The sequence below is a fragment of the Balaenoptera physalus genome (genome assembly GCF_965194825.1).
Source record: "Balaenoptera physalus genome assembly, chromosome: 1".
Taxonomy (NCBI): Eukaryota; Metazoa; Chordata; class Mammalia; order Artiodactyla; family Balaenopteridae; genus Balaenoptera; species Balaenoptera physalus.
In genome coordinates, this window is record NC_138882.1 from 77397881 (window position 1) to 77412942 (window position 15062).

At 42.7% G+C, this 15062-nt stretch overlaps 1 protein-coding gene across 6 annotated transcripts in view; it reads right to left on the bottom strand.

Annotated features, from left to right (window-relative positions):
* LOC309663865 (carboxyl-terminal PDZ ligand of neuronal nitric oxide synthase protein) overlaps window positions 1-15062 on the bottom strand; it is a 302668-nt gene that overhangs the window by 37815 nt on the left and 249791 nt on the right. For all 6 annotated transcript variants that reach the window (XR_014265505.1, XR_014265506.1, XM_082468485.1 and 3 more), the window contains one exon: window positions 4947-5088. Coding sequence is in view for 4 of the 6 variants with exons in the window: in XM_082468485.1 (XP_082324611.1) it covers window positions 4947-5088 (142 nt within the window). In the remaining 2 variants the exon portion in view is untranslated. The remainder of the gene's footprint in view (window positions 1-4946; window positions 5089-15062) is intronic.

The following is a 15062-nucleotide window of genomic DNA, read 5'->3' on the forward strand; positions in this document are numbered from 1 at the left end:
CCAGAGAGACTATAAAGTTTGCTGAGGATCACCCAGCTGAGAAGTGGTAGAGTTAGGATTCAAGCCCAGCTGTTCAGGTGCCAGAACCCAAACCCTCAGTTGCTTCTCTAGTCTGCTGGTCCAACACTCTCTCCCATCGTGCCACACTGCCTTTTCATTTCTGTGATGGTTAATTTTGTGTGCCAATTTGGCTGGGCCATGGTGCCCAGATATTTGACCAAACATTCTAGATATCACGGTGAAGGTATTTTTCACATGAGAGTAAACATTTAAATCAGTAGACTCTGAGTAAAGCATATTACCCTCCATGGTGTAGGTGGGCTTCAACCAATCAGTTGAAGGTCTTAACAGAACAAAGACTGACCTCCCTGGAAGAAGAGGGAATTGTGCCAGCAGACCATCTTTAGATTTGAACTGCAACTCTTTCCTGGATTTCCAACCTGGAGCCTACCCTGCAGATTTTGGACTGGCCACACCTCCACAATCACATGAGCCAATTCCTTAAAATGGGGCGTGTGTGTGTGTGTGTGTGTGTGTGTGTGTGTGTGTGTGTGTGTGTGTTTGACATGAGCCAATTCCTTAAAATGGGGTGTGTGTGTGTGTATGTGTGTGTGTATCTCCCTGAAAAATACAATTTACATCACTCCACAGGCCAGATTCTCCCTTACATGAGTTGGGGAGAGTCCCTACCACTCCCTTTACTCTGCAGAGATGCCAATACGATATATGGAGAGCATATCCAACCCATGCTTGACCTCCTTAAAGAGATACACTCAGTGCTTTGACATCTTAAACTCTGAAGCAACTACACTGGGCCTGACAGATTTCCCTAAAATGAACCGAGATGTTTCTACATGTAGAACATCAGTTACATTCTTCTTAGGGAGAATGGTATACAGAAGGTGCCAAATCGCTGAAATCTCACGTATATTACTGTAATTTGAAAAAATTATCACCAAAAAGGTTATAAAAGGAGAGGTGCATGTAGCTGATGGGCCCAGTATCTTGACGCTGACCACCTGTTAGTCAGAAGAGCGTAACCACGTTGGTCTCTATCTGCAGCCTCAGCCACCATCACTCATCACCATCACTACTCTCTTCAGCCTGCCAGTCTCACCCTCTAGGCTATATCACCTCAATTCTACCTACTCTCCCCATCCAAGGTCATCGTTCTTCATCAAGGGGACTGTTTAGAAGTCACTCCCTGCTGAAATTTCTACTCAATCTCCATGCTCATTTTGGCACAGAGTAAGCACCGAATAAATGCTGTTGACAATGATTAAAATGACACACACCCCTGGCCACAATCACTGACCATGTTTATCAGTTTATTCAACAAGTATTTATTATGGCAGGAACAGTCCCTACCCTCCCAGAGCTTGCACTCTACTGAAGACAGGAGGACACTATGTATCTGGTAGACAATGGGCTAAACGCTAATGTTAACAGCATCAGCCAGGAGCGAAAAGAACATAGGAACCTAGAGGAAAAAAGTGTTTAAATTTTCGGGAAGGGGAAAGGAAGAGAATGGGACAGTGGAAGCTGGAAGGCAGGCTTCCCAGAAGACAGGATAGTGAAGGATGAGTCGAATGGCTGCCTGGGGTAAATGCAGGAACCACTGGCAATTGGAACAGCATTGACAACGGCTGGAGGGTACACGATACACTCAGGGTGCTAGGGGAGGAGTGGGGGAAGACAAGACAGAGAAAAGGATAGGAAGGGATCCCTACTGGAATCTCTACTCAGCCCCAGAGAGAATCCTTCCTAGTATCACAGGAAATCACATCAACCCACCCCCACCCAGAAGACCCCTGCAGGGTCTAGAAGGGGAAGGAAGGAGTAGCTCCCACTGCAGGAGGGAAAGAAGACCTACCCCTCAGAATAGTCTATATGAAATGCTATCCAGCTCTTCTCTCCAAAAGGCCAAACCATACCATCCTGACCTCTTTAGCAAATGGCTGAGAAGTTAGTTCTGATTAGGTGCTCGGAGGCTAGGATCAAGCTCCTCAGACAGGAGTTCTGGGATAAGAACAAAGTTCAAACACTCAACCTCTAGGTAACCTCCCTATGTCCAGCCCCTTTCACTCCAGGAATAAATGGCTTCACCAGAGACAATGCCCTTTACTTTCTGATTAGAATTTCTTTGTATATGTGCATCCTGGCTGCTAGTGGTACCGTGGGTTTGAAAGCCTCTGAGGCTTAGCTATGATTCTCCACCAACAGGGGAGCAGGGCATTACCAAAGAACAGTTAATAACGTAAAGGTATCCATCTTTTCCAGCTAGCAGCTCTGAGGGCAAATCCTCCAGTTCAGAAGTGAGCAGATCAGCTTCTGTTCTCTGAGCAACACGGCCAGCTATAGGTCTGGTATAATGAAAAGTACATCTTTCTCCCACTATCGTCACCTAGTTCCTTTTTCCAGAATGAACCACAGTTACCAGTGTCTTGTGTATCATTCTGGAGACATTCTATGCAGAGTAGGCACATATATGGTTTCATGTGTATATGTATATATATACATATATATACACACACACTTACATTTACATGTATATATTTTTCTACAATATAATTGGTAGCATATCATATCCACAGTTCTACACCTTGATTTTTTTTTTAATTCAACAGAATATCTTGGAGATGACTTTTTATCAGTTCATAGAGTACACCAACTCTGTGTAATATTCCATTATTTGTAACCATAATTTATTTTAAAATCCTCTCTTGCTATTTCTGATTTTTTGCTTTTATAACAAATTCTTTGCTTACGTAACTTTATGTATGCATTATTTCACACATGTATGGGTTTACCCTTAACATGAATTCTTTGAAGGGAATTTGAGGGTAATTTAGGGGTCAAAGCATCTGAATTTTCAAAATTAATGATTTCCACATTTTTCTCCATAGGGATTCTACCTTTATCACACACTATGTCAACATGTGTGTCTGGGTTTATTTCTGAGCTTTCTGTTCTGATCCATTCACGCACTTATTCATGCATTAGCACAGTTTTACCTATTATAGCTTTATAATATGTTTTTGTACCTGGAAAGCCACTCCTCTGTCATCACTCATCTCTTCCAGGATTTTTTCTATTCTTGTTTTTTCCTATATTTTAAAATAATAATAGCTAACATGTATTTGGTGTTTACCATGTGCCAAGCACCAGACTCAGCATTTGAAATGTATCTGCTCATCTAATCAACACAAAAATTCTGAGGTAGGCACTACTGTTATTTCCATTTTTTCCAAAAGAGGAAACTAAGGTACAGAGAGGTTATGGAACTTGCCCAAAATCACACAGCCAGTGACCACTGCAGCTAGAATGTAAACCAAGAGTCTTTACTCTTCACCACTTCGCGATAATGCCTTTTGCAGTATGAGATTTCTTTTGCTATTTTCTAACTTCTTGAATTGAATGTTTAATTAATTTGATTTTCATGATTGATCATCTATTAATGTAAATAATTAAGCCTTTGATTTTCCTCTGAGCACTCTTTTATCTGTATCCCATAAGTTTTGAATACGATAGCTTACCAAGGTGCTTACTTTGCTGTTAAAAATTTGTATTGTAATGTTAAATTTATAGATTAATGTAAGGAGAATTAACATTTTTATGATGATTTCCCAACTAAGAACTTTCCAATTGTTTATGATTTTATTCATATAAAACATATATGTTTTATTTTTATTATTCATAGGCATTTTATCTTTTTAAATTGTTACTTTAGTGGATATTTTCTTCCACTATGACTTCCAGCTGGTTGTTGTTGGAATAGAAAACCACAGTTATCCTTATGTATTTATTGGACCTCACCTCTTTAACTAAATTCTTTTATTTCTAATAGCTTTCAGTTTATTTTCATGGGTTTCCCACATAAAAATGTATAAACAATATTAACTTTTTGCCTAATACTCATACTTTTTCCCCCCACATTTACTGTTAGATTATAGAGATGATAAAAGACACCTTTGTCTTATTCCTGACTTTTAATGAGACTTGAAGATTGGAGATATTGGAGTAATGTCCACACTGAGGGTTCATAGAACTACAGAATTTAGAAAGAGGAAAAAAAAAAACCTACTTAGATAACTGTAATTATCTTCTTTCTAATTTGTTTTATGAAGGTGCTTTTGTACGGTAATTTTCTTTGGGGTCTGACTTGGTAGCATAAACAGTTCTACCTTTAAAATGTGTTTCCTGATATCCAGTTTAAATGCTTCTTTGTTTGATAGTTTAAATATCTTTAATTTTCTGTTATAAAAGTAAGACACATTCCTCAAAGAAAATTTGGAATATAGAGAGAAACGGAGAAAATCAAATGTTTTTTAAGTGAACTGATTGCTTCCATACACACATACATACACACACACACACACACACACACACACACACACACACACACACACACACACCACCACCACCACCACCACCACCACCACCACCACCACCACCACCACCACCACCACCACCACCACCACCACCACCACCACCACCACCCCCCCCCCCAAGAGGACTCTCAGAGTTAAGGACTTGGTCCTGGTAAGATGGAGGAGGGGAGACAATTGAATCTGAATGTGGAGGAAATTATTTTCAGAAGAATTTTATTTTTCAGAGTCCAAAAATCTAGCCAGGATAAGCTGATCCTTAGGACTGTTCCCTGGGCTGAAACATCCAAAGATATCTTTGATTCTCTGACCAATTCTCTCAGTCTTTTTGCCTGTCTTCTCCCCACCTCTCCGGGGGAAGTCACCCAGCCGGCGAAATAGCCCCACACTCTGAATCTGTGAACCAGGAGGAAACAGGCTTCTTTTGGGGATCGGCTCAAGATTAAAACCAGACCGCTCCCCACCTGAACATCCCCATTCCTGGGCCACCGTTCACTTCCACCGCCCCACGCTGTGTGTCTATCTGCCTGTCCATCCGCACCCACAGCAGTGACCTACCTGGGTCCCCTGAGCTGTTGCTATTCCTCTCACTCTCCCCGTCTTCCTGGCCGTCGGCATTCTGCTGCGTGTGCTGTAGGCTCAGCTTGTGGCAGACCTCGAAGGCCTGCCCCACCGTCCGGACGATCCGCATGGCTTGGCTCTGGGAAGGAGAAAGGAAAGGAGAAAAGGAAGGATGTGGAGACCCTCTATAAGGACACAAGAAGGGCCGAAGTGGGAGAGGATGTGCAAGAGGCATGCAGACAGAAACCCATGAAGCCAGCAAAGGAAAGAGATGGAAAAACCTAATGTTGTTTGGATGTGCACATACTCACAAAGAAGAATGCAAAGACATTTTCCCTTCCTGAAATACTCCAGAAAATAGAAATTGTCACCACAGTTCTGAAACCATCAGTCAACTGAATGGACAGATAGCAAACAACCCAATTCTGGACTTAGCCCAATTCCGCCTCCCAAGTTTGACAAAAGTGGTTGATATGCTTCAGAATTCCTTGCCAACCATTATCAAATGTTCCATGGGTTCATCACACTAAGAGTAACTCAGCCATCATTTTTTTTTTTCTGCTGGAAGCGGTGGGTTTCCCTGGTGTTCCTGCAGACCAAGGGTTGAGAAGCCATGGTCTAAACAGCAGAACCAGAACCAGCTGAGGCCTAGAGTCCAAGTTCCCCGGAATACCACTGGCAGCCAACGGTATCTAAGGTGAGCTTCCCAGCCTTGCTCTAAAGATGTCTCTCACTGAGTCCATTCTTTGGCTACTTCCTTTCTTTCTTTCTTTTTTTCTTTTCTTTCTTTCTTTTTTCTTGCTATTTAACCTCTTCCTCTAACTGCCCAAGCACTGAGCTTAACCCTAGCTCCCGGTATTCCACTACTAGGACAGCAGGAGACAGGACAAAAAAGCCTGTTCCTGGAAGGAGTCTCAAGTGGCCCACGTAGGCCATGAGGAAAAACCACATGCAAGGTTTTCAGGGCATGGTCTTCTAACTGGATAACTGATTATAATTTGATAATCGGTCTGCTTTCACATTCTTTCAAAGACTCACTGAATGACTTCAGTGAGAGCTATGCGGAGTTTAAGAGCTCAGGCTGGGAAAGCTTAGGTCACTGCTCCTTTTACACCAGTGGTCCCCAAACACTCTGCCACCATAGACTGCACTGCATTTAACTGTGGCTGTCACTCTATGCCTTGAGTCTAAGATTAATCACATCTTGGATGATCTGACTTCAGGTCAGCTGTGACTACCTAATGACACCATCAGTTCACCCAGCACATTTAAAAAACCCCGAGGTAACATCAGCAGTCAAGTAGAGCTTCTCATCAGCAAACCGATGCAATTATAGACAAATGCAGAGTCCAATGTTTTGATAAGCCTGTAAGGCCTTGTTGAGGATAAACGTATGATTCATTTACACTATTCATAATATTGAAATTAGCTCATATTTCTCCATTACTATCTTCATGAATCCCTAAGGGCCTTGGATCCCATGTATGGAACTACTGCTCTAATTCACTCTCTGCTAGGTGTAAGTCCCCAAGTCGCTCCCCTTACTATTTCCTCAAGCCTGGCATTACTTCTGTGTTCTCCCTTTTCATTTCAGGCCGGAGTATTCAGGTTAAGATGAAAAGGCATCTTGGCCAATAGTCGTCATAGGCCTACTTCAGATCTCAGTCTACGTCTCCTCCTCCTGATGTTCCTCAAACCACTTCCTAGAAGTGACCGTCTTAGCGCTCAGACCTCTCTTCGCTCATGATGCAAACTCCAGGGATGTTCTTAACTGACCTCTCACCTGGACCATCCTGACATGTCTGGATGATGAGAACTTTAAGTGAGGCAGGAAGAGATGAGTAACTTCTGTGGGATCCCCCATCACCCAGGGGTGGATCAGAGCCTCTGTCCTGTACCTCCAACCTTAACTTCCTCCTGTTTACCAAAGGTCAGGCTGAGGCCCCTTCTCCCGCCACAAGTTCGTACTATCTAGGAGATAACTGCTCTGTCTGCACTGGAAGTTGAAGAGCAGCAGGTACTGGTCTTAAGCAAGAAGCCCCCACCTTCCTCACTCCCCAAATATATTTTAAAAGTGTCATTTAGGGGCTTCCCTGGTGGCGCAGTAGTTGAGAATCTGCCTGCCAATGCAGGGGACACAGGTTCGAGCCCTGGTCTGGGAAGATCCCACATGCCGCGGAGCAACTAAGCCCGTGAGCCACAACTGCTGAGCCTGCGCATCTGGAGCCTGTGCTCTGCAACAAGAGAGGCTGCAATGGTGAGAGGCCCGCGCACCGCGATGAAGAGTGGCCCCCGCTTGCCGCAACTAGAGAAAGCCCTCGCACAGAAACGAAGACCCAACATAGCAATCAATCAATCAATTAATCAATCAATCAATAAATAAATCTTTAAAAAAAATAGTGTCATTTAGAGGGCACAGTCCCTAACCAATCCAGGCCAAGCACATCTTTCACATCTCCTTTGGCAATCAAGCTGTGCTCTGATGAGGAGGCTGAGCCAGGAAGCTCAACCCTCAGGTGAAAAAGAAGATACTGTTCCACTCAAAAGTGTTCTTCCCCCAGGCCTCCTTAGATCTGTTGTTACTTATTCTCTTTATGAGAATAAGAGCAGACTGCCTGTGGTTAATCTTTTACAGCAAAGCTTACTACCAGTTTACCAAACCTTAGAGATGCTATATTCTACCTACCAAATATAGCCAGTGTCTATTACACAGAGTCTTTCCCCTTTCCCTTCTTCTGACTTTCGGAAATTTTGCTCTCTTACACATCTTTACAAGAGGCAGAAAAGGACAAATTTGGGAGGTCTAGAAATAAAATATGGTAAGTCTAAATGATATGTAGAGATTCCGCATTTAATTCCATTACTTCCTTATCTTCCATAAATTAACCCAGATAAATCATACTGCATAAGTATCTGCAAAGGCTGAGTTAGTCTTTTCCCAGTTGTATTATTACCAGAGTACAGACCCAGTTTCCCTCTTAAAAATATATACTCACACAGAAAATTCCAAATTTACTACCACATCTGTTGCTACAAAATCTCAGGTTCTCCTAAGGAGGACATGTTACAAATCCCCCCAACTCTGTAAGTCACAGATACCTCCCTTAACTAACTTTTAAGATAATATTAAAAAAGGAAAGGGACTCAAGTGTCCCTGAGTCTAAGGAATTAACAGGGGAAAGGACAGGATCTCTAAACTTCTCTTTGGAAGGAAACACTCCGATTTAAGTATGAGGATATAGCTGGTGGGAAATGACTTTTCAGAGGACCTGCATTTCTCATGCATCACAGACTGACAGTGGATGATGGGATACACTCAGGACCGAGCATCTGCAGAACCTGGAACCCAGCTCAAATCTCTATTCTGCCACCTTCATCAAGGACAAATGTATGACACACACACCCACGGGTTTCAACCAACTATTTACAAGCCCAAAACGGTCATAAGGAAGTGGCTGGTCTTAATGCTTAATATTTGTACTCTCCGTGTCTCATTTTCACATTTTAGTACATTTACTAGGACAAGCAATTGACCCTCACCTCTATCTGATTCCCCTGAAAAAGTAGAAAATGCAGACTTAGGGTTCACTGGTCCTGACTTCCCTATCTTAGAAATGACTCCCACCTCCCTGGCCTCCCATTTCCTTCCTAGCCCCCTTTACCAGAGCTGTTCTGCAGAACATCTCTGTAACTTCAACGGAAAAGTGAATCACTGATGTTTATAGCCTCTCCTCCGCCACACAGAGGAATAAATATATGGCTAACATATATGAGAGCACCTCCCACAGTGCTTGGCATATACCAAGTGCTCAAGAAATGTTTTTTTCTGAATATGGAATTCACTGCACCAAAGGGGAATTAAGACATAAAACAAACAGTAGTTCAGGAAAGGCTAGGCTTACTTTATCAATAATAGAAACGTGAAGACATGAAGGGAATTGCCTCTTATGGAGGTATGTTAACATCAAAAGGGCTAAAGCCACCATCTCTCTGTCCCCATAGCAACAGAGAAGAACTGGGCCAAATCATCTTTGGTCTGAGCAGGTATGAAGGTTTCTGCTGTGAGGAAATTGTTGAGTAAGAGTTCTAGATTGGCACATTCATTGCTAAATGATTTCATTTTGACTTATCCTTTACTCCTGTTTAATGTGAAGGCTGTATTTCCATTCACAGTAAAAGGACAGAGTAGCATGTTTTATGAAGAGCTCTCCGCACTTGAAAACATAATCAAGCTACCCTATCTGCTTTACAGAATGATTATATACACGTAAAAGAACAGCCCTTCCCACTCACCACTCTAGCAGTCAGAAGAGGCTGGGTGGCTGTTAATTCTCTCACAAATGGCTATGTGAATTCAGAGGGCCCTTGACCTTTTAGACTCCGCTTCCTTCACCAGTAAAAAGTCTACTTTTAGAGGATTCTATATAAGGACCTTGTTGGGGAACGTTACTTGAAGGTGGCTAGGAGGGCCAGCCTGCACCTGGCAGGGGCTGCCCCTCCCCTCACTGGTGCCATCTTCTCCCTGCATGGTCATGCTGGGCCCTGCCTGCCAGGCCTACCCCACGTGGTAACTGGGCCTTCCGGCCTTCTAAGCAAGAACACTGATTCTGCCTGCACCTCGGAATGCAGGAATCACACAGGCTGGAACTTATTTTAATAAACCATGACTAACTCAGGAGGGAGAAGCTTTAAGAAGAACCCATTCCACCGGGCCCCACGGGTCATCACGAAGCAGGTGCTCATACCTCCTGACCTCTGCAAATCAAACTGGGGCTTTAAAGTTGTGAAGATAGCCAGGTACGAAGCAGAGCAAATAATTAGCATGTTGGGAAGGCAACCTTTTCCAGCTCTGGGATATGGTCATTCTCTGGAATTTACTAGGTTTTTAATTTTTAATTTTTATTTATTTATCTATCTATTTATTTATTTATGGCTGCGTTGGGTCTTCGTTGCTGCGTGCGGGCTTCCTCTAGTTGCAGCGAGCAGGGGAGTCATCAGATAAGTAAGGAAAGTGAATAGAAGAAGCTCAAAATGCAAGGTGTACATGATGATGAAGAAGATGATGACGACAATGACAGAGAATGAAGAGAAGACTGGGGGCACACTTCTTCCAAGTAAGTGTCTTTCTTAGTCTACTTAGCCTTTCTTAGTGTAAACTTAGCCTTTTACCCCAGTGTACATCCCCCTCCTCCGCCACCCTGTATCTCCTGGGAACTTGAGATTTATCTGCCAAGTGCTTCTGAATTCTAAGGCTTAGAACTGCAGCCCAGTAAGCCAGTTCTAGGACAACTCACAGGTTTATAGTTCTTTTCATCTACCACAGCAAGAAAGTACAGTGCCCCTCTCTTGACCTTAACCAGCACAGAATCTCAACAAAAATAGAGCTGAAGGTCACGTTTCTTTAATGTGTTTTTTGAACCTTAGTAAAAGATTTAAGCTTATATCTATCAAATGATCTCAATCTGTAGAATCTGCAATGCTGAAGCAAGAAAATATATCTGGAATTCTACATAGAGGAAGATCCAAAAACTAAGCCTCTGAAATGGGAGATGGATTAGGTTTCTGTCTAACAGGTTCTTTAATGGCCTTGATCATATAATTTGATCAAGGCAATGCCTTGGACACTAGAATATTGCTACTATGGGGAAAGTTTAGTTTCAAAGTGGGTATGACTTGCAACATTGACAGGAGGTAGTGGACCTTACAATTTCCAATGGACTGCTGGGTTTTCCCTTGTACTCTGCTAGCCCATGAACCACAGTACCATAGAGAAAAGAAGGTCAAGTTATAACCTTAATACTGTCAGTAACCAGCTAGGTGACCATGGGCAAGTTAATTCACTTTTCCAGGTACTGATTTCCTCTCCATTAACAGAGAGGTTTGGACTAGATCAGTTCTGAGCCTTATGATTTCTATATTTTTGACTTCCCAACCCAAACCCACCTCAACATTAAAGATATAAAAAATGAGGTTCCTTCCCTAAATTTAGGACCTATCTCTCCTCCATTTCTTGAGCTTGGCCAGGAAAGTGACTTATTCTTTAGCACATGACTGACATCACCATTCAAAATCCATTGCAAGCTCTTAAGGACAGCTAAACTTCTCCACTGTGGCCCCTAATCTGATGGTGACAGCATTATAGGAGGAAATGATTTCTCCAAACCCAAACCAACTGAGCTGTGATTGCCGGCAGAACAATTTCATGAAGATAATGGGGAGATTCCTGTGGCTCCTGTTAATCACCAACACTTCACGCACTGATGCGCTAATAAGTACAGTCACACTTAATCAGGGCAGACAGCCACATGCTCCTGGGGCTCGGAGAAGATGACAGGAGCGGGACAGCTACTCCACTGGAGAGGTCAAGAGACCACACAGAGGCTTCACAGGAGTCAAAAGGCCTTGCAAATGAATACTGTCATTATATCCCCCAAGGAGGAGAAACAGGAAAGCCGTGTTATTAGGAAATGTCTCCAATGCTCTGGGCAAGGAAAAGACCCTATCCTACCCTTCCTTTCTGGCACTAGTCTGAATAGTGCTGGGATCTCCCCACTACAATCCTGGTGATCCTTCCCAGTCACACAAAACTTGTTTCCTGAAGACCGTCTCACTCCACATACAAAAAACAGCATTCCTGAGATGCCTTTCATCTTATTTGGTGGCTGGAGAAACTCAAATCCAGAGAGGCTCATGTATCTCTTATGAATTTTGTGTAACAGAGTTAAGTGGCCAAAGCTCTGGACTAGGAAGCAGGAAGCTAGGTTTTTATCTCAGTGGCAATGTTGACTCACTGTGCGACCAATGGCAATTTACATCCCTGGGCCCTTTCTTTCTCCCACTGTAAAATAGAGCCAATATTGACCAAACAAAGATACTAAGAGAAAAAAAGGAAAATCTATGTCAAAGAGACTTGGGCCGTTCAGAGTTAAGGAGCTCTTCATACCCCAGTAACAATTACAGTAGAATCCGGTTACAAGTAGGTCTTGGAGAACAAAGCTACTCCTCAGTTATGCAACTTCCTGATGAAGATAATATAATGCAGTGGCTAAAAAGATGAGCTCCAGAGTCAGACCTTCTGGGTTCATTTCCGACTCCACCACTCATTATGAATTATGTCCCTTAAGTCTCCATTTTCCCATCCATAAGAGGAAGAGCATGACAGTACCTACACCTCACAGGGCTGCTGAGGGAATGAAGTAAGATAATTCATATAAAGAGTCTAGAACAGTCATGAGCACATAGCAAGTAACCAAAACCGATTGGATATCATTTGACTTAATATAAGGCTAAAACTTGGAAAATCTAGACTAACAGATGAGTCGCTGGTAGTATGTTATCTTCCTGCAATATTCTGCTATCTAACTTCTGGTGAAAGCCCAACTGAAAAAAAATCAGCTCAAGATTAAAGTTCCCAAGATGAGAACCACATTGGCTATATAGGTAAGTAAAGGAAGATCCACAGGTATAGAAATAACAACTGTGCTGGGAGCGAGGTACAGGGAGGTCCTCTACCAGGCAAGTTGAGACACCTGACCCATGTTCTCAACCAAGAGAAGAGACAGTCCTGTTCCCCATGGTGAACTGTAAGGTAAGGATGACCCACATGAGAAGCCTGTCATGGGAAATGTGCCATGAGTGCCCACTCGGGACATGATGTGACGTGAACAGAAATAACCAAGCCTTGACACAGCAAGGAGCTCATACAAGGTTTTTCTACGCTATAATCACCACAAGGGCTCTGGAGAACACCCAGGTCCACTGGCTTCCAGTCAAGAGACCCCCATACTGACCTCCAACAACCCAGAAACATCCCTGCAAGACACTTATGCTCAGAGTATTTAGTCCTTTCCCCCTCGCCTCTTAAGTATTCCTATCATGTGCCAATTAAAACTCCTTCCCAAGCTAACTATTATCTCTCCAAACCAGAAGGGCTTTACAAGAAAGTAAATCACCAGATCTGGAGACTAACCAGGATAAGCATGCAAAACCTTGCAGACGTGTTCCCCACCCACCCCTCCCCAACTGTGCTTCCTTTGCTGAACGATTAATTCACTTCTCTTTCCTGGCTTGGAAACTAGCCCTTCCACCTATAGTTCAGCGGCAATGGGGCTCACAGCCCAGGCTGTCTGGAAACAATTCCTTCAGCTGCATGGCTACAGGCCAGCAAAGGGCCTGAGAACCAGCTCTGAAGAGTTACAGTCTCAGTAGGTGAGGGTGAAAAGGATATAGAAAATAAAAGAGCCAGAGATCAGGATTAGCTCTGAGAGCTATGAAACATGGAAAACACTGATATGATAGGGAACCAGATGACTACTCCTTTGTCACTGGGTAATAAGAACTTAATTCTGTCCTTCGCTTCAAGATCAAAGTTCCAATGGGCATTGTTCTTAGACTCAGGTTTTGGCAGAAGAACTGGACGACCCCACTGAGTTTGCATTGCTACACTAGATTGGCTGGCAAAGCAAATATAACCATCTCCTTTACCTAGGTTTCCTGCTCAAAATCCTTTTGTTCTGCATGTCTCCCTGATTCTAGCCAATGCCTATTCATGGGACCTTGGGCAAGTCATTTAATCTCTCTGAGCCTCAATTTAAATTTACTTATCCATAAAATTGGGCATGAAAATTACTTGTCTTAACTTCTTTATGTAGGTTTTTGCAAGGATCAAGTAAGATTAAATATTAAAGCACTTTGTAAATTAAAAAGTGCCATTTGTAACTTTAATAAATACCAAGGTCCACACGGTCCAGTCTCTGGACAAAACTAAAGTCAGATGTAAAGTGGAACACTTGAAATGAATTAAAGGGAATCCTAGTCTTCAGTTGTATCTGTCAAAGACCATTACAGACGATCCAATTCATAAGTCTCAGGAACACTTTGTATTTCCTTTCCTCTCCTCCCTAGATCCACTACACCTCAAAGCCACACAAGTGCTTTTCACTCTCCCAAGCCCTAAATTCTCATCTCCAGCCCCTCTGGTTTTGCTTTCTCTCCCTCTCCTTCCTACTCTTTCTATCAGATCTTTAATATGCAGCTCAACTTCACCCCACTTTCATTTTTTTCCTCTCAACTGTACTATTATCGAAAAGTGAAATCTGGCGACTTGACCCTTTTTCCTTCTACCTTTCCAGTTCTAGCTCTTTCCATCCAATTCCATGATTTGCATTAAAAAGCTTGGGAATAGGTGGGTAAGGCCACAAATCTCCTTAGAGGAAGAGGCTAAATCAGCAAAGTATAATTCTCTTTATGGAGCTAGGGTGGGGGACAGGACATATATAATAGTAAATCTTGACCCTGTCACGTTTTTATTCTTATCATCCCCACTTGGCAAGGTACCTACAAATCTATTAAAGATATCTTATGGCATAAGATGCATTAAGATATCACATAGCATCAAAGAAGGGACAAGCAGGAGAAAATTTGGAAGGAGTCCTCATAGAAAGCCAGGGTTAGTGGTTTGTGTCTAGAATGGTTGGCACCTTACCACTCCACACCTGTAAGGGACCTTTCAGACACAAATAGCGTTTTCCAAAGTCACCTCTATAGTAAAGTAGTTCCCAGGATATTGACACTTATACATGGAAAAAATATGATTCCGTGGCCAATTCAGTTTGAGAAATGCTGCGTTACAGGGATTTCTCTGACTTTAGGACTTCCCAGCACATTTAAATTGAATAATTTTAACATGAAACATTTTGGATGGTAAATGTTTTACAGGATACATTTTAAGAAAGGCTGGTTTTGGCTCTCCTCCTCATTTTATAGACAAGGAAACTGAGACCCATGGGGGATACTGACCCTCATAACATCATTCAGAGTTCCGGGGGAGAAGAGGGGCTACAGCCCACGTTTCCAAACCCAAGTTTTGTGTGTTAGACTCCAGGAGGAATGATAGAGAGGAAGCATGCCTCTACGGAATTGCAAAAGTTGCATTTACTCAAGCATCAAGGTTACTATACATCAAGGATGGTTACAAAATAATCATCCAGGACAACCAACATCACAAAGTCTAACTAGATCCCACATGTCATGTTTGTAGGCCACTGAACAGTATATAGAATTATGATGAAGGGTCACCTTAGCTAGCGGCAATCTTCTTTTCTACCACACATC